The sequence below is a fragment of the Falco naumanni genome, chromosome 3 (assembly GCF_017639655.2).
Source record: "Falco naumanni isolate bFalNau1 chromosome 3, bFalNau1.pat, whole genome shotgun sequence".
NCBI lineage: Eukaryota > Metazoa > Chordata > Aves > Falconiformes > Falconidae > Falco > Falco naumanni.
In genome coordinates this window covers 72,972,667-72,999,450 of record NC_054056.1, presented here as the reverse complement: position 1 = coordinate 72,999,450, position 26,784 = coordinate 72,972,667, and the positions used below count along the sequence as shown (strand labels likewise).

Below are 26,784 nucleotides of genomic sequence, written 5' to 3'. Positions count from 1 at the left end.
CACACTTCAGACTGTGAGCAACAGCTTCTTTGTTCAGTAAGAAAAGCGGGGGAAAACAGTTCTCTTGCTGTATTCCCAATGGAATCCCGCTAAGTTAAAATACAGTTTAATCTCTTGAGCCGGCAGCTTTATTAGTAAGCATTTCCCAGTCTTCAGGGAAATCTAATTTCACAAACAGATCAGAGCTGCTTCAAACGCAGCTTTCAGTTGCCATCCACCGGGGGACAAACGGGGAGGAGGAAGTTTGTCAGAAAAGACCTTCTCTGAGCCCAAGAGTGATTACCAGAGGTGTCTCCATCGACTGCCACCCACCTAAAGTCGATAGTACTCAAATGAGTACGCCGGTGCGGACTATATAAGAGAAGCGCATGGCCCTGGAGGGCGCATCCCCCCTCTCCGGGCGCAGCACCGACCGCCCCGCTCCGCGGCCGGCGGAGCCTCCGCGGGGACCCGGGCGCTGCGCCCACGGCAGCGGTCGCCTCTCCCCAGCCCTCCCGCTCTCGGCGAGACTTGCCTCCGCCTGAAGGTAAGCAGCGGCTCTCCCGAGGGGCCTTCGGCGTGCGGCGAGGGGGTGTCGCTGCCCCTGCGGCGAAGCGCGGCTCCTTCCCCGGTTGCTCCCCGGGTTTGCCGTGCGCCCCGGCGGCGGGAAGGAGAGCCCGGAGCCGTCGGGGAGAGCCGTCTCCCTGGCCGCGCCGGTTAACTCTTTCGCCCAAGAGGATTTGCAAGGGAAGCCACGTATGAAACAGTTTGTAAATAACAGAATTTTCCTCCCTCCCCCTTAATCCCAACCGTTTGCTATAATTAGAATAGCTTACTTAGGGGCATTAAAGCGCTGCTCTCAGCCTGCTGCAATTGTTTTTGCCCTTAACACCCTGATTTGCAGCGGTTCCCGCTGTAACTCGTCCGTAACCGAACTCGGGCCAGTCGCCCGTCGGCACGCTGTCGCCCGCCGGCCGCCGTGCGGCACTGCCCGGGCGGGGGGCGGCCTGGCCCGCGGGGCTCCCTCGCCGTCCCGGGAGCTCTGCCGGCGGAGGAGCGAGGCGACGGCAGACGCGGGAGGGCCGGGGGCAAAGGGAGCCGAGCAAATCCCCCACAAAGCCCAGGACCGCAAATATGTGCGGCGGGTTAATACCCTTCCCCTAATCCGCGTCTATAAATGCGCCCTCCGGGGCGCCGGGCGAGCGCGGCGGGGCCGCCCGGGGGCTGGCGGGGAGGCGCGGCGGGGCCAGCCGGTGGCGGCCCGTCGGGTCCCCGCGTCGCCTCGGTGGGGCTGCGCCCGGCCCGGGCGGGAGAGCGCCGCCGCCGCGGGGGTGCCCCGGGCGCGGTAGGGGGGGCGGGCTGCGGGCCGGGCCCGGCGCTGACCGCCTTCGCTTTCTGCCTCCTCCCAGCGCCGCAGAGATGCGAGGGGCGAAGAAACGCCAGGCGCTGCCCGCCATCGTGCTCCTGCTGCTGGCCTCGGCCCCGCCGCCGCCGGGCGCCGAGGGCAGGGACGTGCCCGCCGCCGGAGCCGAGCGGGGGGCGCTCCTCGACCTCCTCCTCCAAGCCCTCGGCGACGGCGGCCGCCCGCTACCGCCCCGCCCGCCGCGGCGGGACCGGGTGATCTCCCGGCGGTACAGCGGAGGCGGCGCCCCGCCATCGGACCCCCGCGCCATCGCCGCCGCCCCTCGCCCGCCGCCGGCCGTCGTCGCCGCTCCGCCGCCCCCACGGCTGTTCGCCACCGCCCGCCACGGAGGTAAGAGCCACCGCGCGGGGAGCCCGGGGCATGCAGCCTTCTCCGGGTCCCGTCCCCGCCGCCGTCTCCGGCCGCCAAGCCCGACGGCTCCTCCGGCGGGGTTGTCCGCGGCAGGCGGAGGGGGCGAGCGGGCAGCGGGGCAGGGGTGCGCGCCCCGGCGGTTTCAGCCTTTGCCGGTGTCGGGCCGCGCAGCGGGCGGCTCAGCGGTGGCGGTAACCCCGGGCGTCAGGGAGGAGAGGGGCGCTCCGTCTGCCGCACCGTCTGCCCAGAGCCCAGCTGCGGCCACAGCTGGTCTACGCGCCCTCTGCGCAAGCCTCCCAGCTTCCCGGCGTGGGAAGGCAGCCGGCATTGAGGGAGCCCCGGTTCCCCTCAGGCTTAGGACGGCTCCTCTGATGTGCACAGAGAGGAAGAATGACTAATCTGAGAGACAGATGCCGGGACTTACTCCTTTAAACTTCCTCTTCAACTTGACTGGTTCCCGTGTGATGCATTTTTCTAGTTTTGCTGGGGCAGGTGCGGGAGACCCGGGCTGTGCTGGGCATGGGGACTTGTTTCCCCTTCTGGAGGCTGGGGCAGGGAGATGTCACCAGCACTGGCACAGGTCAGGCCTGGCCATGACACGCAGGGCCAGTTCAGGGCCAGGCGCAGCTGCCTGGTGATGCTGAGCCAGTGAGACGGGCAGCGGGGCAGCCCTGCTGAGCTCGTTTGGATGCAGAGCCACACCAGGCAGTTCCTGCTGGAGTGGAGCTGCCAGAGGGGTTCGTGTGGGTCAGGATGGTGCAGTTCAGCAAGAAGGAGATCATAGTGAATGTCTTTTGGCTGTAGCCCACTAACGTTTTTCTCTTGTTTCCTGCCAGAGACCCTACTGGAAAGTAAACCAAGGTGAGGTAAACTAGGGAAGTTTGGTTTCTTAGGGATCTCTTTCCCTGGAGGGTGTCCTTGTGCCTGAGGGCTGGTAATAGGCGAAGTTAGGATGCAGCCCTCCCCAAGTCACACTGGCAGACTTGCTCTTCTCTGTCCAGTGGTCTATTTTAAAGGCTATTAAACCCCGTTTTGGAAAAACTTGAAGTTGGGTGACAAGTTCAGAAGTTAGGTGAGCATCTGATTTGTAGGGCAGGCACTTGCGCAGTGAGATCACTTCACAGTCTAAGGAAACTGGATTATAAAGAAACAAATCAAGCAAAAGTAATTAATGTTTGGGCCTTGGAAGCTTTTGCTGAGTGTGATCTGCCCCGAGAACAGAATCGTCCGTCAGTAAGGAGTTGTAGTGTCCCAGTGAACTTCCAGATATCCTTGCTTTTTCAGAGCATTGAGTCTCTGGTAATTAATAGAAAGCCAGGCCAAACCAAATTGCCACAGATTTGTTTGCTGATTGGAGAAGGGGCTGCAGGTTATCAACATGACTGCTCATGAGTGATTGACTTAATTGTGGCTTAAATTCTTTGTGCTGTGAGCACACTCTCAGTGTACACTTCTCCAGGGAAAAAAATGTAGAAAGGTCTTTTCGAGGCAGCATGCATGAAACTTTACATGTGTCTTCTTTTCAAGAGAATGAAAGAAAAGTATAAACTGCAGAGCAATAGTTACTAGCGTCAGGTGGCTTGAGGAAAAAGTCTGTTGTGGAGAGTATCTCCCATTTGAGATGTTTACTCCTAAACAAATAATTGTCTTAAGCTATAAAACAGCGTGAATATCTCAATACTTATATAACTTTGAAGGGGAGTTTTCTTGAATTCATCAGTATTATACATAATAAGGCTTAGTTTTCTATTAATGGTTAGTTTTAGTAACTATGTTGTATACAAAAGGAGTGGAACTGCTGAACGTCCTTAAAGAAGTTCTCCAGTTGTCCTGGGCGTAGGTGCAGTGTCCTACGGGCAGCCATAAGGGTAGCTTTCTCTCCAGCCTAGAAAGGGCAGATCTACAGTTTAAATAATAATCAAGTTTTCATATTCATTTGATGTTTTTATAACAAACAGCAAGGATACAAATTAGTACCGTTGTGATGGTGTGTGTTTGTTTTTTGGGACAGAGAACTATGATAAGGCTTTTCTTAAGTCATCAACCCTTTTCTTGTAACTCCTGTTTCCAGCACATTAACAGCAGCTCTTTACTCCAGCTGGTGGTACCCGAGTCTCAACTGAAAAGAATGGCCCATCTTCCCATCAGTCACAAAAGGTGTTACGTTCAGCTGAGTACTCAGCCAACTTTTAAAACCAGAGTTATATATTTGGATTGTCTGTTATTGCTGAAAATCAAACCCAAATGTCTGATTTAAAAGAAAATTGAATGGCTCAATTGCTTCTATTGTTTGAAACAAAAAGGATCTTGAACAGTACCACATACACAACAGAGCATGCAAGAAGCATAATTTCTGTGGTTTTTTTTTTTTTTTTTCTTTTATGAAGATGCTACTTCATATTATCAACGAGCTGAATAGCAGGAGGGTTGAAATATGTTTGCCCTCCTCTCCCTCATTCTCAGGACTGGTTCCAGCTTTAGTCTCACCCCACAATGAGCTAATTCAATTTACTGAGCAGCACCTCCACACACACATTTATTTTATTTTATCTCATTTGGGGATTGATTAGCTCTTTGCATAGGGAGGAGAGCTGGCCTGGAGTGCCACCAGCTGAATTTTAGGAGCAGCGCAAGGCAAGTGGCTGATGCAGATGACTAGGGGTGGGCCAGGTTTGAGAAGGGTTAGGGTGTCCTCCTTACAGCTATGGGGACCTGCTCATTTAGCTCAGGCCGTAATGGTAAAGCACAGAATCACAGAGTGTCTTCAGTGAGGCTGGGAAAAGAAGGGCAAGACACTAACTGTCAGACATCCTACATGTACCACTCATTTATAGATACATAAATCAGATGTAAAAGCAAGAGTGGTTGATCTGTGATGCCCCATCTAGATGTGGCTTGCAGGTGGTTCAAGGGCAGGTCCTGGGCATCTATCTTATGGAAATAACAGCTGTGCTCTATGTTATGTGTGTTAGTTGTGGGGCAAAGGAGCATGATAGCCCTGAAATAGGATGGATACTCAAATCTGCCCTACCGTGTTGGGGCAGTGAGCTGCTGTGACCTGCCTGGAAATGACATTTTGGGTCTTTTTTTCCCTTTAATAATCAGAGACATATTCTGCATTGTGTGCTTTTTGGCCATATGAAGATTTGGATCATGTTGTCTTGTAGGACCCAGAAGGACACCCCCATATGCAATAAAGATACCAATTTCACCATCACTTTAGCTGTCTTAACTTCTTATCTCTTTTATCCCTACATGTTCAAAAGTCTTATCTGAGAGATCTATCCCTGTTTTTCTTGGTGACCTGATTAATGAGACTGAGCAGTTACTCTGAAGAGTATATTCAGAAGAAATAATATATTCCAATTTACCAAAAAAGCAATCTTCATCTTTTGCTAGGATTTCTGGTAGGATGTCACTAAAAATACAAGCTGTTCCTTTGAATTATTATATCTAGCGGGATTAAATTTTCTGTCAAAACATCCTTTACTTGCCTGATTTCCATGAAGCTTCTATGCTTCAGTGTGGGCTTTTTTTTCCACTAGGAAGTGTCTCATAAAGTTTTTAAGCTTAGTGCTGAAAGCTCCTCAATGGGCAATCTTTTTCACATCTATCCCCTGCTTCTGATATGTAATGGTCAGTTTTTTTTAAAAATGAAGAACACAAATATGTATTTTCAGAAAGAGAGGGTTCAGCATCGGGTTATTTTTGAATGCGACGTTGGGGAAGCTAGAACAGTTTGTCATTCTCCTCAAGTTTTCTTTGTTACCTTCATCCAAACACTTTCTGTGGAACCAAAATAGCTTCCACGTAATTAGATTTAAAGAAGTCTTGGGAAATAAAAAAAGCCTGCATTAACTGTTCTTTCCTTACACATTCCCCATGACAGTGGAGAAATGAGCTATCTAAACCTGCAAGGGGTAGGGGGCTGAAATTTTTCTTTGTGCTGGGAGACCAGCAAGACATTTTAAAACATTTTGATTAGTTATTTTTCAAGCATGAAGGAATGAAAATAAATATTGCTCTCAGTTTACTAGCATGTTCAAATTAGCCTCCTGAGCATATCTACTTCAGATTTAGAATAACATATCAGAGAAGAGAGTTTGGCCCTCAAACTATTTAAACTTTGAGGTTAAACTTAAGAGTTCAGTTTTATGCCAAAATTTCTTACACATCAGCAGAAGAAAACTAAGTTATCCCATGGCATGGTGCTAATTTAACCATTATTCGTAATGAGTTAGATTTGAAAGATATGTTTGAGGTTTATTTTAGTTTACAATTGAATAAAAACCATGTAACCTTAGGTAAGGCATAAGAAAAGTTTTGTTCTTTTTACTCACTTAAAAAATCTGTAAGTATAGTGATAGTTACAGCTGAAAGTCCATAATTCTGCAAGACCTGTTGTGCCTAATACTAAACTACTTCAGTGAATGTAATTACAGATCTGGAATAAAAAAAGAGACCACTGAGGAATGTAAACCTTGTATCTAGGAAATCAAAATGTATGATATGGCATAATACAGAGTTCTTTATAATACTTATGTCTTGTCCAATTATTATTCCTATTAATAAAATAGTTTGGGGGTGGGTGGGGGATGTGGAGATTTTTTTTAGTATATTGTATTAATAGGAATTGCTGGATATTCAGGAGGCTTAAAAGAAGATGAGAGTTAATACAAATTGCATTCTTCAAAATCTTATGTTTACCAAAGCAGGCAATACCTCAGAAATTAGCAAAATAGTGGATTAAATTTATTTAAAAGAAGAATAATGTTTACATTTAAAAATCAAAATATTAAGTCTGTTGGCTTATAGTAATTATTCCTGATTCCAGGTCCAAAGTTTTTGAATAAATTATTTTTACAGTGAAGTTGGAGGGTAGGCTTTTCTGGAACAGAACCAGGCAAATATATTTTGCTTTCAGAAGCTTAATATAATCCATATTCCAAACAATTAAGAAATTATTTTTCTTTATTTTTATTGAGTGAACATGATAGGAAAATAAATTATAACTCTGCTTATTCAAGAGTTAGTAATTTAAAGAAAATATATTCTCATAAATTAACAAACTGAATGAATTGTCAGATATTGTGCAACTGGCTTGGGTGCTGGCAGCAGTAAAGATGTCATAGGACGAGATGCTGCCCAGGCCAGTGGTTACTGAGGCAGGATCAGAGGGGCTGTGAGGATCTCAGCACACCATGATCCAGAAGTATGACCACATTCCTAATGAGTTCAGGGGAAATAACCATTGTTTCTGCTTGTTCCAAGGTCAGGTGTCAATTCTTCCCAAAAAATTCAAGTAAGCAGGGATAGATTTCTGTCACATAGTGTTTCATTTAGGTGAGGAGAAAGAATTAATTTTCATTAAATATATTGATAGTATTTGATCTCAAAGCCATCCTCAATTTTTCCTTGAGAAATTCTCCCAAACAATTTGATATTGGCCACTTTTTAATGACCCATTATTTACTGTTTTCTGTAATAAATATATAGTTACACACACCAACAGATCTAATTGACAAGTGTGTATTTGTAACTGTATTTACATTTGTAAGCATATTTTATTTTTTCCACCTTTTCTATTGGTTTTAATGGAATGAGCCTTGACCTTACTGCCTTTCATTCAGGTTAGCTGTTGTTTATCACCAGCATTTCCTTCCAGACAGTGTTACCGTTGTACTATTTCCCCAAATTGTAAGATGTCTGTGATCTCATTGCTTGTAGTTTGTGGACTGTCTTAATTTCTAATGTTATTAAGTCCCAAATGCTTCAGAGAGAGCGTATATTCCTTCAGTTCTACACAAGTGCTTGGATCTATCATTATGTCCAGCTCCTCTGTCATTGTGGTGCCTTTTTGATCTCTAACCCTGCTGCTACGTTTATTTCCTTGACTGCTTGGGTTTTGAGGTGTATTGTGCAATATGCCTTTGTAATACCAATATTGCGTGCTTGGCAAACATGACTGCCAGGCGGTAGTGCTAGGCCACTGAACAGAAGGCATCTGAAATCTAGGATAACCAGAAATCTTCCATATCACAGTGGAAAATGTCAAACCCATGGGCCGGTCCTGACAGCTGATGTGCGAGTGAGCAAAGACGAAACATAGTTGTTACGTACATGGAGGTTTAAACTACAGTGCAGTCCATCAGAGCAGTGCTTCAAATGAAATGATGACACTGGCCCTTCAAGGGGCTCTGCTCTGACTTCCATTAATCACAGACAAACTGGGGGTGCTCAGTACCTTACAGTGTCGACCTGCTATTGCATGCTGCCCTGGCATGTGAAGGGAGAAGCCCTGTGGAGCTGCAGTGTGCTGGGCAGCCGGCGTTTCCAATGGCAGTACGCAGTCCCAGGAGCAAGAGAGCGTATGAAAAAGCTGTTTTGTTGAACTATTACGTGCAAAAAGTCAGTGACCTTTTATTTGTTCAATATGAGGGGGGTCTTTTGGGTTTTGTTTTAGTTGTGTTTCATACTTTCATAAAAACTGCATTTAACGCTGCAAGAGACACAATTATTCATGTGTACAGTCCTGGCCCCAGAAAAGTGAGTGTCAGAGTCTTCACTGATTTACGCCAGGATTGGGCCTGAAGTACACCAGGACTCCTCCAGTACACAGGGCAGTGAATAACAAATAAAACAGAAGTTTCACTTCAAAGTAGGTCCAAGTGCATAACTGTCTGTAACTCGGGAACTGTAGCATGCATTTTGAATTAGGCTAGCTTGGCCCTGAGCCTGTGAGCAAACTGAAGAGTTGGTATATTTTGGGGTGGTTTTTTTGTTTTTGTTGTTTTGGTTTTTTTTTTTTACTGTAGACATGATTTGATTTTTCAGTCAAGAAAGAATGGCAGGTCTCTGTATTTTACTAGTTTATTTTGGATGGTAATCTGCTAGGAAAGCCTCTGAGAGGTGGGGGAATGTTAATGCGTGGGTGTAAGGCCTTGCAGTACATTTATTGTTTGGTAGGTAGGCTTTAGCCTTGAAAATGCACTGCTTCATGTCTGGAGATGATTTTGATTTTTAAATATGTATATATACAAGGAGAAAGATTTAAAAAGTTGAGAAGTGTAACTATCCATACATACTTACATGTAGCGCACACACTCATAATTTTGAGTTTTGTGGGTTTTGAGGACAATTTGAGGGAGAATGATGCAGTGTTTCAGACCTACATGTGATTTGAAAGTTACAAAGGTGGCTTAAAAATACAGAATGTATATTCCCAAGTGCTTAAAACAGCATAAAAATTATTGCATAGTAGTAGTCACAGTGCAAAGCTATAGACAAAACCTCCTGATCAATGAGGCACCCAATAAAGATGTGCTTTCTGGGAAAATAGCCACCAGAAGGCTACAGAGGGAAAGGGGAGGCTGGTTCCATGTCTAAAGTGTACATAGTGCCACTGTCCACATTGGGGCTGTTTTATTCTTAAAGATCTTGCCAAGTGATGTGACAGTAGTTTGTAGGACTTAATAACACCTGTTTTGAGAACTAAAATTTTCAGTGGTGTCTATCTTTTTTTTACTGAACTAAAAAAAATAAATACTTAAAAGTGAGCAAATCTTACGTTACTATTTTGTAAGACATGTTTTAAAATATGTCAATTAAGTGCACTTTAATAGCCATAGTAAATATCTTTTCTTTCAATAAAAGCATTCAGCTGATGGACTGAAAAATAATTAGTTTTGGTAATTTGTTGCTTACATTCGGGTTTGATGATAAGGGAGAATATTAAAGCAGATTGTTAGAAAAGAATATAATGGTTTCTGAATGTGTGCACAGCTGAGCAGAGTTACATGGGATGAGATACTTTTGTAGTTGCAAAACAAGTGTTCTTTGGGACTTTTTTTTGTTGTTGTTGATACTTAAGCAATTGCATATATGCCCTGCCTGCGAGACCACAACCAAAACTTAACTCTGGTGAAGGAAATGTGTCAAAATTAAACTTTCAAAATGACTAAAAATCAGGAGAAGATACATGGTAGAAAGTGTTTGGCTAGAAAAAGTGCAGCTGATTTCCCTGTGTTAGCCTCAGTTGGTGGTTAGGTTTTCTATTTAATTTAAGGATGAATGCTTCATTTTGTCACGTGTGAATTAGAGGTTACTACTTTAGTGGAAGCCCTGCAGGATATTAATGTGTGTTTTGGACATTTTAATGTTGGTCAATTGGAATACAGTTACTCCAGTGAGGGAATTGATTGACTATTGATTCCATACTGAGGGTGCAATTCTTTATCTCTAGGGTATAAACAAGATTCGACACATGAAGAATCCAAGCATTTGATTGGATAGTGGCCATTTTTATATTATCCTATGTTTTATTATGTCCGCTGGTCAAAAAATCAGATTTTATTGAAACAGTGCATAAAACTATGTTTATTTAATACAGCTTTTAACGGCAATGGAAAATACTGTTTGGAGTTACAAATTGTGGCTACTTTTTAATCCTAAATTATTTTTTTTAAGCATACAATTAAAATGGTAATATAATCAAACAAAAACACTTATGGTAAAGGCACAATTTTGCGTACTAAAGGATATTTAAACTTTTTTTGTAAGGTTTTTTTTTAATTCTGGTAAGTGTGTCTGTCAATTCAAGTAAATTGGTTAGATGGCATTTTAGTGTATATTCTGCTACTACGTGATTTGAAATCTGTGGGTTTGGCTTGAAGAAAAACATTTAAAGTTGCATCCGTAAAGCAACTATTATCATGTTCCTTGCAGATTTTAGACAGCTTCAGGAGTGACATGGCACAAATCAAATTTTAAGGCTTTGATTTTTAAATTATGTTCTCCTTTTTTACTTGAACCTGTAAAAGAAAGTTAAAAAGCAAAATAAACCTCTACAAGAAAAGTGTCAAGCACCTTTTTTTCCTTAATCTTTACTGTTCATGATATCAAGCTGTGATGTGTTTCAGTAGAAAGAACCTTTGAAATGAAGTGTTAGGAAATGCGTCCTTGTCAGTATATGTGGCAGTACTGGATATATGCACTAGATTAACAATACTCTTAAATCCCATTGGATTAAAATAACTGAAGACATAGCTGTGATGTTATTGCTGTAATCGTGATAGAGTAATTATTTCTTCCTTGTCTGATAATGGCATAGCATGCCTAACATGTGAGAAACTTCGCTTTTGTCACTGAAATTTTAATTTAGAAAATTTAGGAAAAATATTTTCAGAATTCCATGGTGGACAAAGACTTACAGCCAAAACACAGCAATATGAGGATTTCTCTGGAGAAATCTTCCAGGTCAGAAGACAATCTAGAGCAGGTTAACCACTTCCATTTGATGCTGTGGGCCTAAAGTGTGAATGGACTTGTTGGTCAGTACTGATATAGCAAGATACCCCATACAATTTGGCTTCCCATTATTATATGATTAGATCCCAAGTTTACATGTAAAGTTAACATACACAGGTTTGCTCCCTTTATTCAGTAACAAGCTGCTTTTCCAGATGTCAGGCGATTTTAGACTTTCAGAAGAGGGATTACTACAAAATAAATAATTTGTGTGAATAAGACCTGCATAGGTCCAGCAAATTTAACACCCAGATGTACTGCTCATGAACTCTCCATCACCTACATGGTGGAGTCACTCTGTGTGTACATACGTGATTTAGCTGCATGGAACTGTAGAGGGTCCCTTACGTAAGCTGCAGTCAGGGCTTTCAAAATCCTTAAAACAGATACAAACTGCACATTTATCCTGAATTCCACAGACCCAGAACTGAGCAGCATCTCCAGAAAAGCCTTGCTTCTCCTTTACATTTTTCTGGGATAACTACTCCTTTCCTGTCAGAGCAAGGAGTGAAACAAGGAGGAGATCTGGAGATTAAATGATACCTACAAGACAAGTGCTATCTTAGATCAGATAGAAAACCTCTTGAATATTGAGGGTTACAGTTTCTTTTCTCTGCAGTTACACTCTCCATCTCAGTACCAGAATGTTATAAGAGTGAGAACATTATTCAAAACCAGAGAAGCATTAAACTTGCTCTGGTTTTTTTCTTTTTGGTTGTTTTTTTTTTTTTTTTTTTTTCTTTTTTTCTTTTCTTTCTTTCTTTCTGCTCAGCATATTTTGGCCTTCTGGAATGTATTTTACACCTGCTTACGATCTCCAAAGATAAAACCTCCAATATTAGTATGTCTAAATAGCTCATTATGCCTGATGCATTTATATGTAACCCTCAAATAAAATATTTTGATCCCAGTTGTCATTTATAAGATGTCTCTTTATATAACTGTGATAATAAGGTAAAATGACCTTAGCTCGAGTATAAACATGGCATACGTTCACTGGGAACACCTTTGAGGTAACAATTTAGAATAAAGTGCTTACAAGGGAGAAACTGTGGGTTATTAATCTAATATGATAGTTCTGAATCTGTTCTGATTTGGAAAAAAATAGAAACATTTCCAAAATAAGCACAGGAAATCTAAAATACAGTTAAAAATTACCATTTGCACAGCAATCAACCTGGAGACTGTTCCTATTTCGAAAAGAGCAGGCTCTAATTAAGCTCTGGCAAACTCAGTTTTATTTCCTTTCACTCTGATAAAGTTTGCCAGTGTTTGTCAGTGCTGAGTTTGGCTTGTATGCAGTTAAGCACGTCATCAGCTTTCATTCAGATGATTCAACTAGTTCATGTGTTGCTTTTGATGTATTGCAGCTGTTCTTGTGTTTAATTTATGCAGATATCCTAGAATCTACATTTATTAGCATCCATGATAGCTAAAACAGAAGACATGGGTAGAGTGCTTCAGAATTGCAAGAAGTTAATTTCCTCTTCATGTTTATCAATGTGTAGTCTCTATATCTCATTCTAAGAGTGGTTCTGCCTTCAGTCGAGATCTGTCCAATAACTTTCCGGGCATAATTTGGAGTCTCTGGATTCAGCTGAAATGTCTGCCTTGGTAGTTTAGTGATTTTAAATAGCTGATAGATGAATGAATGGAAATTCTTATCTGTTACAGAAAAAAACCCCTGTGAATAGGAAAAGATAGCTTCAGTAAATGAATGCCTTGAATAGTTTGACCGGTCTTACCTATATGTCTCATTATTTTCAAAATCATACTTTATAATTTAATGAACAATCAATATTGTAATACATCTTTCCTCTTGGAAAGAGTGAAGTACGTATTCACAGCTTAGTATTCAAAATAATGGGGGTTTCATAATGTCATACATTTTCCTACTTGAATTACTTGAGGGTATCCCAACCTGTTTATTAGAATCTCCTGTGGGGGGAAAAAGAGAGCTCTTCTGCATAAATTCACACATTGGGTCTGTAATTGTTTTGAGATTTTTTTCTTTTACTCTTCAAAATAGATGTATTCCAGTATTTTCCACGTTCACATCTCTGACAGTTGAAAAGAAGAAAAAGGATGTTTTGATTTATGCACGTAGTGCTTACCTGTATGTGTGGTGCTGTTCAAGAAGCTCGCAATGTAAAGTATGGCTGCTAAATTCTTTCTACATTTCTTTTTCAATTGTAAAACTTGTCAGAATATGTTAATATAGATCTGTATCCATTCCAGTTCTGTTTTCTAGAGTGATCACCGACAGTAATAGCAGAAAAGTAATTGTATACACTATGTTTGGCTTATTTCTTGATCCCACAGCATTTTCTGGTGGAAATAGGGATTTACAGAGAGGAAAAAAAAAAGAAATCCGTGCTTCTTAATGCTCTTTTGCTCAACAAATATAAAGGTCTCCACAGGCAAGGATTAACTAATACAAGTATGCTTTTGGAGCAGCTATTGAAGAATTACTAATAAACATCATTATAGCTGAGTTCAAGATATTCAACCTTGTAAATATACCCCGTTATAATTTCATTACAGTTGGCTGAAGCCCTAGGAGAAGCCAATGTTTCAACCTCTTTGTTGAAGTCTTAATGAATTATTAGAAGGTGGCTGATTAGAAAGCATTGAATCAGAAGGGGCTGCTGCATTCTGAATGTTACTCTCTTTGATGTTGTTTACCTCCCAGGTTGACTCATTTCCTTGGCCAAAACTCTTGGCATGCAAAGCTGTGAGCCTACTTTGCTGGGCCTTTACATCCCAGTGCACGTCTGGAAGTGAAATATGGTAGGTAGGTGTTTAGTGAACCTTGTAAGTGTTCCCTGAAACTCACGCTACCCAGAAGTGTGGCACAACTGTATTGCTAGAGCTAAAGGGGATATAAGAAGAGAAGTTGAATGCACAAGCAAAATTTTAATTTCTCCTTAGCCAAAACACACTTTCCATACTTAATTCCCTACATTTTTTCTATGTGGTGGATCTGCTTGCTTTCTGCTTCCACTTTCCTCTGAACTCAATGCCTCTTCAGCTGTCCAAGGCAGAGTCTGCACTGTAATGTGAAAATACCAGTTTGTGACACTCAGGCCACTTCACACGGCTGGGTCAGAGCTTGGGCCTGCCCCGTGTATTGGCATATACCTGAGCTTTGTCTTCTGGAGAGCTCCACATTTTAGGTAGTGAAATAAGAGCACAGGCGTAAGGAATTAGGATGTGAGTGCATCTCGTCTTGAGACTGGAGTGAGACCCTTGACTGACTCCTTAACAACATAAACATATTCACAGAAGTGTGGATCAAGTCTGAGGAATTGGTGCTGTCATCATCGTGGCTTAGTGGTGTTCCACTGCTTCCCAGAGCGTATTTACAGGGCAGTCCCTCTGTGAGGTTTCACATTTCCCTGCAGCTCAGTTCCAGAATGGGACGTTGCCTGAAGTAAACTCAAAATAAGAGCAGCAATAAACTATATCCTGATTTTTTCATCTCCATTAAACTAGTATTATTTAAAGATCTTTTTGTTGGGTACATCACCTAAAATAATGCAAAAGGAGCAGCTGTTAACCACAAGGTTCTTCCCTCCAGCAATGGTCGACAAACTAATCCAAGTGGGGGTTTTTTGTTGAACTTGTCTTCAGGGTATCCTGTACTGCAGCCTCTGCTCTCCTGGGGTGGAGAGGGGGGTTTAAAAAGTTGCCTTGCTTGGATTGAGTGTCTTTTCTTTAAGGATGACCTAGCAATATGATTAAATTCTTGAGCATGGCCTGCACAGATAGGAGTGACCTATAGTTTAAGCGTTCAAAGCTTTTGAGATGTCTCATTGGTAACGTGCCTTGGACAGATCCTCAATTTTGTGTCTTCTGAAATACCACAGAAGGAGCATCATAGCAGACTATATTTTCACTTCAGTTACAACAGCCTCTGGATTATTTAAAATTAACTGGATACTTCTAATTTGAAGAGGCAAGTATGCAGGCTGAGATTATTTGAAGCATAGTAATGAGAGCTGTAGCCAGGCCTCTTACTCGTGCGCTTAAGGAAATGGAGAAGGTTCAGAGGGTGCAAAGGAGGAGGAATAAACATAAAAGCTGGCTTTGCCAGACAGGTAAAGACATTCATGCTGGGAGACTTTCCAGCTGAGAAAATCCATGGTTGTTACAGCCTTTGTGCCACCAGAACAGAAAAAAAGGTTGGCTGAGAGAAGAGAATCTGGCTCAAACAACTTAAAATAAATATCAGATGTCAGAGCTGTGACTTAATTGTTTAGCTAAGTAGATCATGTGAATTACTCACAGATTGAGGACCTGTTTTTGCTTCTGTTGAAATCAAGGAGAACAGAACCAGGGCATACTCTCCTTCCCATGTCTTACAGCCCTCAAAACTGTGTTATTTTTGAGAGTACAACGGCTTCTAGAGTGATTTTTTGTACCAGTTGGGAGTCCAGAGAGCTGCTAGTACACAACTGCTTTGTGTTTTATTACTGTAGACATAAGCTAAGGCTCTAAACAGAATGCATTTCCTTAGTTGCTGTTGTTTTTTATTTCAAAATTTGAAATTCAGACAATGGCTTCTGTGACTCTTAATAATGGAAATTGGATCTCCAGGTCCAGACATTGGTTTCTGAAAGTAGCCAATTTCAGCGATACATCAAGACATAGGTGTATTCTCCTTCTAATGCAGTCTCAGATTACAGCTCTGACAGTCTCAGAATTAGACCAATGCCCCAAATCAAAGACATTAGCTTATAAATACCCCCTTGAGAAACTGGTTCTGAAAGCTTTATGACTGTGTTGTGAAAAAAATTAGGAAATATATTAAATGTTTGTTACCTTTATGAACAAACGGAAATAAAACATTTTTCTCTGTTATTATACTATTACATGTTTCCTTTAGCATCTTAAAATTATTAAATAAAAATCTCCATGTTTACTCATGAAGGCTTTGCAGGAGTGAGGAGACTATCAGAAGGCAGACAGTGGCAACTGGAAACTTGAAAGGATTGTTTAGTTAAATTACCTGGAGCTGACTGACAATCTTACATAGGAAGAAGGGAAAGATTTTGGGAGAAGGCTTCACATGTGCAATTGAAAGTACATTTTCATTACCGGTCTAAAAGCCATCACATAGTTCTGCTGACAGGGTGAAATATTGGTAGACAGGTGGCAGAAAGAAAAAATGTTCGGAAAGATCTACAGCCAATTTGGAGACCGACCTGTATTTGTACAAACTCTGGCTGGATGATGAATGACTGTTGGTACAGCATGTAACTGATGACATTATAAATGAATGAAGCATAGAGAAATTACTTAGTATCATATTTCTCAATGTACCAGAAGATATTGTGGGAAATGTTCTGATTTAGATAGGGCAGTTTTTAAGTGCTGCTTTCTGCATTCATATTGCAGGGGGCATCAGAGGGTGGCAAGCATCTCTGTCCCCTGGCCAGCTGAGGTCAGCATCTCCAACGGTCCTTATCATGAAGATGATGGTAATCATTACTGCAGTTTTAAATGGCAACAAGTTGTGTTTTCTTTTTCTGAGTAATGAACGTGCAGTGTCTGAGCACTTACCAAACAATTACTTTCCCTTCACAAATGGTGAGTTAAGCAAAGAAAAAAAAAAGTTTGAGGGGGACAGAAGGAATGTACTATCGCCAGTGATTAAAAACCTGAATAGTTCACAGCAGGCAAGACTATCCTCTCCATACCCTGTCCATCTACCCTGACATTTCATATGTAATTAAATGCTTTTTCTGTAGCTCAGGTTCTCTTCCCTTTAGCTCCCTCCAAGCTCAGGTTATGTGTTTCCCACAGTTCAGTGCCCAGGCTTGGAGGAGCCAACTCTAGGGATAATCTGTTGCCCATAAGAGGGTGTTGAACTGGAGCCTGGCAACCCCTTTCAGTCTGTAAATAGTCGTTACTCTGCTGAGGTAGGAAGGTCTCCCTGGAATTAAGGTTCATGCTGTTAGTTGTCTTCATAGCAATGATTGCTACTAACTATTCCTGTCACTGTTCCCACTCGCAGCTCCGTGGAGACCAGTCAAGGGGAGGGGGCCAAGCGGAGCACAAGGGAGGGGAGAAGGCAAAGTGCAATGGCTGGGCAAGAGTAGGGCATAGGCAGGGACGAAGGGGGGCAGTGGCTGGCTGGGTCCTTCCCGTGGATATGAACAGGTCTTTATCACCTTCCCAAGACTGCAAGTCAACCTTTTCTGCTGCTAAGACTACTGGAGGGACTTAGTTAAAAATGGTTTTCCTCCATAGCTTCTGAAGAATTGACCCAAGTGTGGGTGGACATAAGAATGATAAATAGGTGTTCTTCTCCTGAGCCTTGTATCCTGCGTGGGTGACCCAAGTGATACAAGATGAACACCAAATGCTTCCTGCCTGTTTCTTCACTTCTGGGTGTTCTCTCACTTCTGGGTGTGTTTTCCAGCCTCCTCCCTTGTACTGTCACAGGTGCTTTCCCTTTTGTATGATATGGGAATGTGGATCACAGGGAGTGGTCAACTGAGACAACATGAGCAGTTGTGGTGTCTTAAAGATGGCCCTCTAAGTTCAAGTCAGAAAGCTGGGTTATAAAGGAAAGAACTTCCATATCCTTCCCAAGCAGCAGCATAAAAATGAAAAAGAGTGAACTCAAGCAAAATTACTATCTTATTTGCTTTGTTTGCGCTTGTTTTGATTTTGTGGAAGTTTCTGTTGAAAGACTGATCACACCTGAAGCATAAAAAACCCTAGAGGCACAAGGTCATCTCAGAGGACTTTGTCACTTCACTTGAATGAAAGGAGGCAGGTCTCCCACAGATTGTGTTTGGGAGGGACCGTGTTCGCAAAAGTGCCATGATACTAACTAATAGCATAGGAGCTTTGACCTGGGCACTCTACTTTCTCCAGTAGAGAGATAAAAGGATTATGGGACTAAAGGTCTCGCTTTCTTGAAAAAAGAGGACAAACTTCACTTTCATTCATTTTCTAACCCAGATGAATGGGGAGGAAACTGCAGCAGTGAAGAAAATTTAGAATACAAATGAGCACATAATGCCTTCTGAGGCAGCATCACAGTTGTGGTTCTGGTGTTTTGGAAAGGGAAACTTGAAAAAAGTGAACTGTTTTAAAATTTGTCTGTCTCATGAGGTACACCAAAGTTTAATTAGTTCTCATGAAAAGAGCAGTGTTTTATGATCTGAAACATCCAAAAAAGGAGCTAGATAATGGACATTCTTTTATAAAACCAAGCTGAATCAGTAGGATGTTACTTATGGATTTAGCCTGTGCTAGAAATATGGCAAGGAGTTTGAGACATTTAATTTCTAATCCCATGTACTCCTTTGTAATGTAGTAAAAAGAAAAATAAAATTAATTCAGAAACTAACTCCATTTAATTTCCAGTAGACAAAGAATGAGGGAGTTAGCAATAAAACACTATAGCAAACAAATGTATTTCTTCTCAGGGTGAAAGAGTGTGTTTTGCATGGCTTATTATCATACATTTACAAGACTGCGTAGTCTTTAGGTAAGACTTAGCACTTGATGAAAAGGACTTCATAGGGGCAGGAGTAGTAGGGATTCCAGGAGAAATTTCTCCCTCTTAGGTCCTCATAGGCCATGATCCAATAGGGATAACAGCACATAGAACATAATGGAGATGATGGAACTGAAGCTAGTGTTTCACACTTAGAATCATATGACTGGAACCCATTGTATTTATTAAATCCAGCCATCTACTATTTCAGGCACCATGTCCTGGAATCTTGTTCATAACCTTTTCAAGGAACTGCAGTGTGCCTAGCTAATATAAGACTTGTCTTGCCTGTTTATCATTTAGCAGATATAAATAAATACCCCTTTCCTCTTGAAGAAACGTCCAAGACACATTAGCCTTGCTCTTTAATATTACCGTTTGTATTATATTATAGTATGTACAGAATCTTCCATACTATTTATAACAGAGTGTTGCTAAAGCTTACTGCCCCATTGCTCAAATAAAGGGTGTACATCCAACTGAAGTCAAGTGTCTAAAGTCAGTCATCTGTTTTCTTGGTACCCACCTGAAGTGCTCTGTAATAACAGTACAGCTGAAAAATATTTGGATCCAAAACCCCTTCCATAATTCCCTTGCAATTACATTAATGGAGTATTGATGTGTGAAGGGGACTATGTGGCCATCAGCGAGAGTGGAATTTGACCTTGGTCACTATAAAAAGGCAGCACTTCTGTTTCAAGATTTTTTAGAAAATAATAATTCCATTCCAAAGAAAGGGTGATGAATGAGAAATTTGAAATACTTCAAATCTTCTCCAAACTATAGTGCACAGATGTCAATCCATCAAACAAATGTTATGAAGATATATAAACATATACTTCTACAGACAGAAACAAGACATGCTGAATTAGGAAAGCAGTTTGCCTTTGCTCTTTATATGTTTTTTAATGTGTTCTTTCTCTGACTTTATTACAGTTTGTAGAAGGTGACCATATCTGATTTTATTGACAGTTTTAGGAATCCCTTCATACAATACTTTGTGCATTTTTTTAAATGTTCAGCGTTTGCAATACTACATTTTGGTAGAACCAAATAGATGGCAGTTACTCTCCTGTGAATGCCCTGTGAGTATTAATCCCCCCTGGGTTTAAGGGAGCAACTGATGTAGATAGAGCTTACAAGGGTGAGTAAGAGAGTTTTGACACAGGTGAGCAGAGATTCTGGGGTAAGAATGAATGGTTGGCGCTACATGTGATAGACTGGCAGAGGGAAGACAGGAAAAAAATAGAAATTTTGACTAAATTCCAGAATGAGATTTTATAAGCCGGTGCTTCCTTTTAAGCCCATCTTTAGCACATTTAAGAATTACACTCATTTTTTAAATGCTCTTGCCATTGGTGACTGACATGGTAAACTTTATAATCCATAATGCGGGCAGACCCTATTAGGCTTTCTCTTTGGGGTCATGCTATTTTATTTCTGAACTGACCGATGTCACAGCCCACTTTGCTGGTCAAGTTCCTGGTGAATGTTACTGAATGAAGTAACTCCAGATACTGTGTTCATAATGAAAGTTGGGAGAATTTGGGGATGTATCAATTACTCAGTATTTAAAAGGACTATTATTTGCCATGCTCACATCAGAAAACTATTACTGGAATGAATACCAGGGAAAGTAAATGTTCAGTCACTAGTTTAAGTATCCTTAGAAGCACTGTTTCAAACCTTGACAAGTAAATAATCATGGAAGCATTTATTTGACATGGGAGCAGAACTAGCATTTTAGGACTTGACCAATGAGGTACAATCATGTATCACAATGTGCATTCCAGATATTCTTTATAAAAAAGTTGAAATACCAAACAAGGATTTTATGGACAGGAAATAAATCCAAAGAGATTAGAATACTGTTTATGTCTACTCTGAGAAGCAGAAGATGAATTGACTGAGTCATTCATTATAAATTCTTAATTGTACTCTATCTGTAACCCTTAAGCTCTAGAGTACACTTCATACTGTGAGAACTGAAAGGGCTCCCGTTTGACAGAGTAGATGGGAAGCCTAGTAAACTTCTCTCAGAGCAGAATGGTATGCATGAGTACATTCAGCATATTCTACATTCAGTAGATGGCAGTGGTATGCAGTTGTAGATTAATTCAGGATTTTCTCTTGAGCAGATGCTCTCATCTCTGTGTATCCAAGCAGTGTTGATTTGGAAGTTTATTTGTTTTGGTGTTTTTTGGTCAGAAAATAGTAAGATACCAGATAATTTTTCACCTGCTAGAGCAGACAGTGATAGAAAATGTAAAAAAAATTGCTAATTTATTGTAATCTTTATTACACAGCACTTGGAAGAATCTGGTAAGTTTTGAATTTCAAACAGAAAGAAATGCATCTGTCTGGAACATTGACTCATTTTCCATCTGTGCCCCATGGAACTTAGTATATACACATCAAAGTCTCAAAAGAATTCAGCAAGTGGGAACTGTGTGTGTGTTACTTAATAGGAGTAGTAAGACAGTGATGTCTTGGAATACTGCACACAGAAGCAGATATTTTCCTTTGCCTAAAGGAATGAATTCCAGATCTATTGGGGAAAAGTGGTGTGTGTGTGTGTATAAGCAAAGAAATTACTAAGACAATTAGAAATTATTATAAAGCTTTTCATTGTGGAAAACTGGAAGAAATATAACAAAACAAAATGAGAAATACAGTTTTATGTGGTAGAAACTGCAGATGAGGAGGCTAAGAGAAGTAAAATACATCATTTAAGAAGATATTTTCTCATATGGCAGTTATTTCTAATACAAATAATAGAAAAAGTTTAATGATTTACGATTGTTAATCATGGAAGGAGTTGCTCTCTGTTGCAAAGAGCAATGTTTTTTCTTGCCTCCCTATGGGAAACTGCAATAGAAAATGCATTAAATATATCAATCTGTGGACTGAGTTGTAACACAACCACAAATTTGTCCTAAGGATTTTGAGCAGTCTTGGACGGCCCCCAGAATCAATTGGTGGTCCCCGAGTAGGGAATACAGATGTCGCATATTTTCAACAAAGAACTGTATACTCTCCTCTGCTGTATTGGACACCATATGAGGATCCAGAGAAACATTTCAATCTATATTAACATGGCTCTTGTTTGCAGAATAAAAAGTAGTACTGTTCTGGTAGCAGTGGAATAGCAGCATTAAAAAACCAGCATTTCCAACCTAGCCAAAGCTGCTGGAAAGTCTCAGTTTTGCAGGTAAGAAATTTGTCCAGCCAAGGGCACAGAAGTAAGAGTTTTGTGCAGTCTGGTCGCAGCCAAAGTATAATAATGAAAGTAGGAAATTAAGACCTTTTAATTAGTCAGGGTACTGAAGAAAGAAGTATATGTTAATGGATTCAACTCTGCTTACCATCAGCTGCTGCTGAGGGCTGTGTTAGGAGCCATTCTCCCAAGCACTGTGAAACCGTGGGATGGCAAATGCCCTCAAGGAAGGGGACTGACTCCCTGTGACAGCTGCCTACAGTGGTGACCGCACATTTCTGTCTACTTGTAGCAGGAATACATGGATCAGATCTCTAGGTGCATGCTTCATGCTCTGTTTATTCACAGGGTATTTTACCATGTGGTTCCCTTGTATGACACTGTAGTCAAACACTTTTACTTAACACAACACTGTACTCTTATCAAAATGAATGTTAACATTTTTTTTCTCCACTAGGATGCCTTATCTTTGCACTGTTTCCTATTTTAGTTGATTTTGAGCAGAACTTCCTTGTTGTGCTTTTTGTTTGCTTGGGGTTTTTTTTTTGTGTGTGTGTGTGTTTGGTTTTTTAACTGAGGCAGTACATCTCTTCCTAACATTTGTAGGAATTATTACATACGTAAATTGAGTCATACAGAGGAAGGATGGTTTGGGTCATTAAGGTTTCTGAATATCTTTTTTTTTTTTTAAGCACTGCCTTTTAAAAAGATTTCATGTATTTTTAAGACAATCATGATGAGACACTTTCATGCTGGCATCACAATTTCATTTCATTCACTCATTTTTCTACTATATCGCTTTACTTGGATATTTTCCTTATGTTCCAGTCTAGTTTCATCTCTGTTGATTAAATTCTTCTTACACTTTATCAACTTCTTTATGAATCTGAAAGATTTTACCATCACTTCTATCACCATACATTTTATTTTCACGTAAACCAAGTCCATCATGACATTGCTGAATGTATGCAAACCTACTACTACTAGTAGTGTTTCATCTTGTGGTACTGTCACAGCAGACAAGAGTTGCCATCTTTGGGCACTGTGGAGAGTTTCTAACAAAGAAAAGCTCCATCCGAATAAACGGGACTTGTCTATACAAGTACTTGAGAGACAGTTTTGCTGACAGCGTTCCAGTATTTGTAGAAGCATCGTATTTCATCCACTGCAAGATATCTTGTTATGCTATGAACAAACATAGGCTTTGTTTAAGCTGAAGCTTCAGAGAGTCCTGTCCTTCAAAGTGTCACTTCTATTTAAAACTTTATTAATGCATTCTGTATTTATGACATGAAATGGTCTTTTAAAAAAAAAATATTAAAATTTCACATGCTATTTTCATGCCAAAACAACACTTTTAGAATCCTGCGTCTGAATTTATAATAGAAGAGTCAGCTGCATCTTACTGCTGACAGCTTTCTTCTACAATTTTACAGAGAGGAAGAAGAAGATACACAACAAAACATTTATTTTCTAAATGCCATAGTTATAAAATAACTTCAAACAAAATACGTGGAAATTAAGATTTTAATAAGATTGTATGATGGTTTTGCAAAATTTAGATAAATCTGTATTAGACTAGGAAAAAATTATTGTAAGCTTGGTAATACGAGACCTGCTGAAATGTATTGCTTTGTACTAAAATTAATTTGGCTTGAAAAGGATTTAAAGTGGAAATACAACTAGGAAAGAAGAATAAAAAGCAAAGAAAGAGTTATTCTAAAGCATTTCTCTTTTCTGAAGAACAATTACATTAAAATGACTTTACCAGAGTAAATAAAACGCAAATCAGATCATATAACCATTGTAAGATATAAGATATATTATCATTACTATTGAATGTCTTTTACTAAGCATTGTATTATAAACAAATTTATGTGAGATTATAGTAATTTGAACTGCCTAACTGTATTAAATAACTTCTTGAATTGCAGAGCAACATAAAACCAAGAAAGGCCTGTTATTCCAACATGTGACATGTCATTTCAAGGAATGTTGTACAACACAACAGGGGATATTCTGAATTCACAATGGATATTCTGGAAAATGGATAATTATTAAACCTGGCTAAAAATGCTAAGCTTTTAAATACTGCAGTTGTGTGTTGTGGAGAGCACTTTAGCATCTGCATCTGCATGTAAATCTGACAAATATTGCTTAGGTGGCAGAAAAAAAGGTGTAATGATAACTGATGTAATCGCTGTTTTTATGTTCTTTTGGATATACTTATGTTTTCCTGAAGCATTTACCTCCTGTGGAGAAGTTTTCCACAAGTGTTTTGCCGAGCTGATTTTTTTATTCAGCCATTGAGGAAGAATTGCTTTGGATTTTGTTGAATTGCTTTTTTTTTTTTTTTTTTAGATGCATGAATATTCTTACAAGAAGAGAGTCTTGATGAACAATGCGGGGTCTGAGCTCTGCTACTTCACATTTTCTGTGCTTGCCTACAATACAGCCTGCAGTGAGATGTTGTAGATCCTCCTGCTGTAGACCCAGACTAGGCCAAGAGCAGGAGTAGTTTTTGCTGGCTGATTTACACTGCTTCTCTGAAGAAGCTTAAAATAATCAAAGGCTGCCTGTTGGGTGCACAAAAAACTGAGATTGTGATTTTTTTCTGCCAAGGTGATATCTATCGCCTGAGGATGTGGAGTTTTCATGCCCCAAGCCAACAAACTCTTGCGTGGATTTGGCTTATTTCAGTGCTGCCAGCGCAGCTCTTATTTATACTCCAGCAGGGCATGAATTTTCCAGGCACAATTATGATGACATGGTGCTGGAGACAGCGCAAACACAGGGTGAAAATCAGCATCAGCTGTCACAGCTTTGCAATCTGAACAGATGAAAAACAGAGAAGCTGAAGGCACAGAAAGTTGAAAAGCCTCACCCGAGGTGCAGCAGCTATGTCTTATATTGCAGGTTGAGCACATACGTGAGCCCAGGGCTATGGCTGATTAAGTATTCTACATCTCTGTAATCATGTCCAAATTAGTGAAAAATTAAACATTTGTGTCAGCTACTGGGTGCTGAATAGCAACTAAAAGTGTGAAGAATAATGTTCTAGGGAATTAGCTTAACAACAGCAGTTTAAATCAACTTTGAAAAGTTTGCAACAAAAATGTAAGAGCTGGAGCAGCTGTTGCACACTGCTGCTTAGCTCAGACCTTGGTAGCTCTCCCCATCATCCCATTTATCCCAGCAGGGGATAAAACTCAGGCAGATCCAGTCACCTTTTACCTGAAGCCATGAGAACTTCTGTGAAGTGTTACAACTTGAGAAAATTAACAGTATGGATGGTTTAGAACCATATTTGCAGTATAAATTTAACCATTCTGTCTGTGAAGCAGAGCTTGAAAACCCTCTAATTTGGTCTTGTCCCTAGATTTTGCCATAAATATTCTTAGTATTTTAGACAGAAGAACTGTCCTAGCACCATATAATACTTGTCTATGTGCACTGCTGTCTGTGGAAGGGGTGTAGGATGGGCAGTATTTTGCCCCAGATGAGTAATTATCTAAGGACACGCATAGGGGTCCTAATGTAAATAAGAAAGAAATCCTTGAACTAAGATTATGTATGATTACAAACTGAGATTACCCAGGACAAACCCAGGTCAATGGCACAAATGCCTTTAACTCAGATGTACTCTCTGTGATGAGGAGTGCAGATTTTGTAAGCCTAGGTGCCAGAATGCCACAATCTGAATATTCTCCCAGCTGATTAAAAACAATCATTTACTATATCCCATGGGATATATGCTGGCTGTATTTTACTGATTTATGTAACATGGTATTGAGGCAAGAATGGATTGAATAAACTCTCTCCCCTCAATATTTCCTGTTCATGAGAGTTTCATACTTAAAACAATTTATTTTTTCATTTTCCTGTTTCTTTTGTGGTTTTGCCCAGTATTTTAATTTCAGTAATACTTTGCTAATCTATCTTACATATTCATGTTTCTGCTTCTCCTTTGTGAAATTAATATGTCAAAGGACCTTAACTTTCACTGTGAGGATGTGAGCATACAATGTGAGAATGGACATTAAGCTGTCTGTCTTAATAGGTGATAACTACCACATGAAATATGACTAAAAGTGTGTTGAAAGCCAGGAAAAGCTAACACAGAGGTTTTGTTGTGATGATTTCTCACTGCTTTATGAACACATGCTGTATGGGCTTGAGATTCTGCTTCTGTCTGCAGTGTGATCTGTCTGGAAGTCAGTGATACGTATTCTGTACAAAAAAGATGATAAATATTTTAATTGAAAACCTAAGTCCTTTGAGACCTGAGCCTCACAGCTGTGTACAGGTAGTGGGGCTTGGCTATGCTGCTGGAAGGCAGAAGGGAATTACTGTGCTTGCGCTGGGCTATTCATAGTTCAGGCGGAGTTGCCCCTGCCATTATAGCCAGTGGATAGAAGTGTTCCGGTAACCTGCGCTGCCGGTGATTTGTATAGAAATGAGCTTAGACTGTCTTTGTGGAGGGCCAGGGGCTCACTGGTGTTTTACCAAGCAAATGCACTATGAAGAGAATGAACACTTGAAGAATGGCAGCGGGTCAGGGGAGGAGCAGACACACGGTCAATATCGTTCAGCCGCTTTCCAACACATGGCTGACCTAGTTTCCCCTGTTGGGACAGGTGTAGCTGGGCTGGTGTGAACCTGGGGCCAATGCAGATTACTTACGGGAAGCCCACCCTGCAGCATTCCTTCTCAGGCTTACCAGTACAGCTACAGTACAATTTTATGCTTGCAATGCCTAGCTCCTTGCCCGAGCATCAAATCCATTACCCTGTTTTACCTTCTGTGCATTTAGGGATGGGGGTTTGGCTGTATGCTGTATTATGAACTTTTCCTAAAGAATTTTATGGGGCAAAAGACAGCTACTGCTCCCATAGTAAATTCTATAGACTTTGAAAGGACCTGGGTCTAAATGTTCTCTGTTAGAGCAGGAACGGTCTGTTCCTAGCCCAACCTTTGGTTACTTGTCAGTAC

The 26,784-nt window shown here is 40.9% G+C and overlaps 1 protein-coding gene across 1 annotated transcript in view; it reads left to right on the top strand.

Moving 5' to 3' along the window:
- The first annotated feature begins 224 nt into the window (after positions 1-224).
- ALKAL1 (ALK and LTK ligand 1) overlaps positions 225-26,784 on the top strand; it is a 36,759-nt gene continuing 10,199 nt past the window's right edge. Inside the window, exons 1-2 of the mRNA XM_040587189.1 lie at positions 225-526; positions 1,389-1,732. Coding sequence (XP_040443123.1) covers positions 1,399-1,732 — 334 coding nt within the window. The 5' untranslated portion in view covers positions 225-526; positions 1,389-1,398. The remainder of the gene's footprint in view (positions 527-1,388; positions 1,733-26,784) is intronic.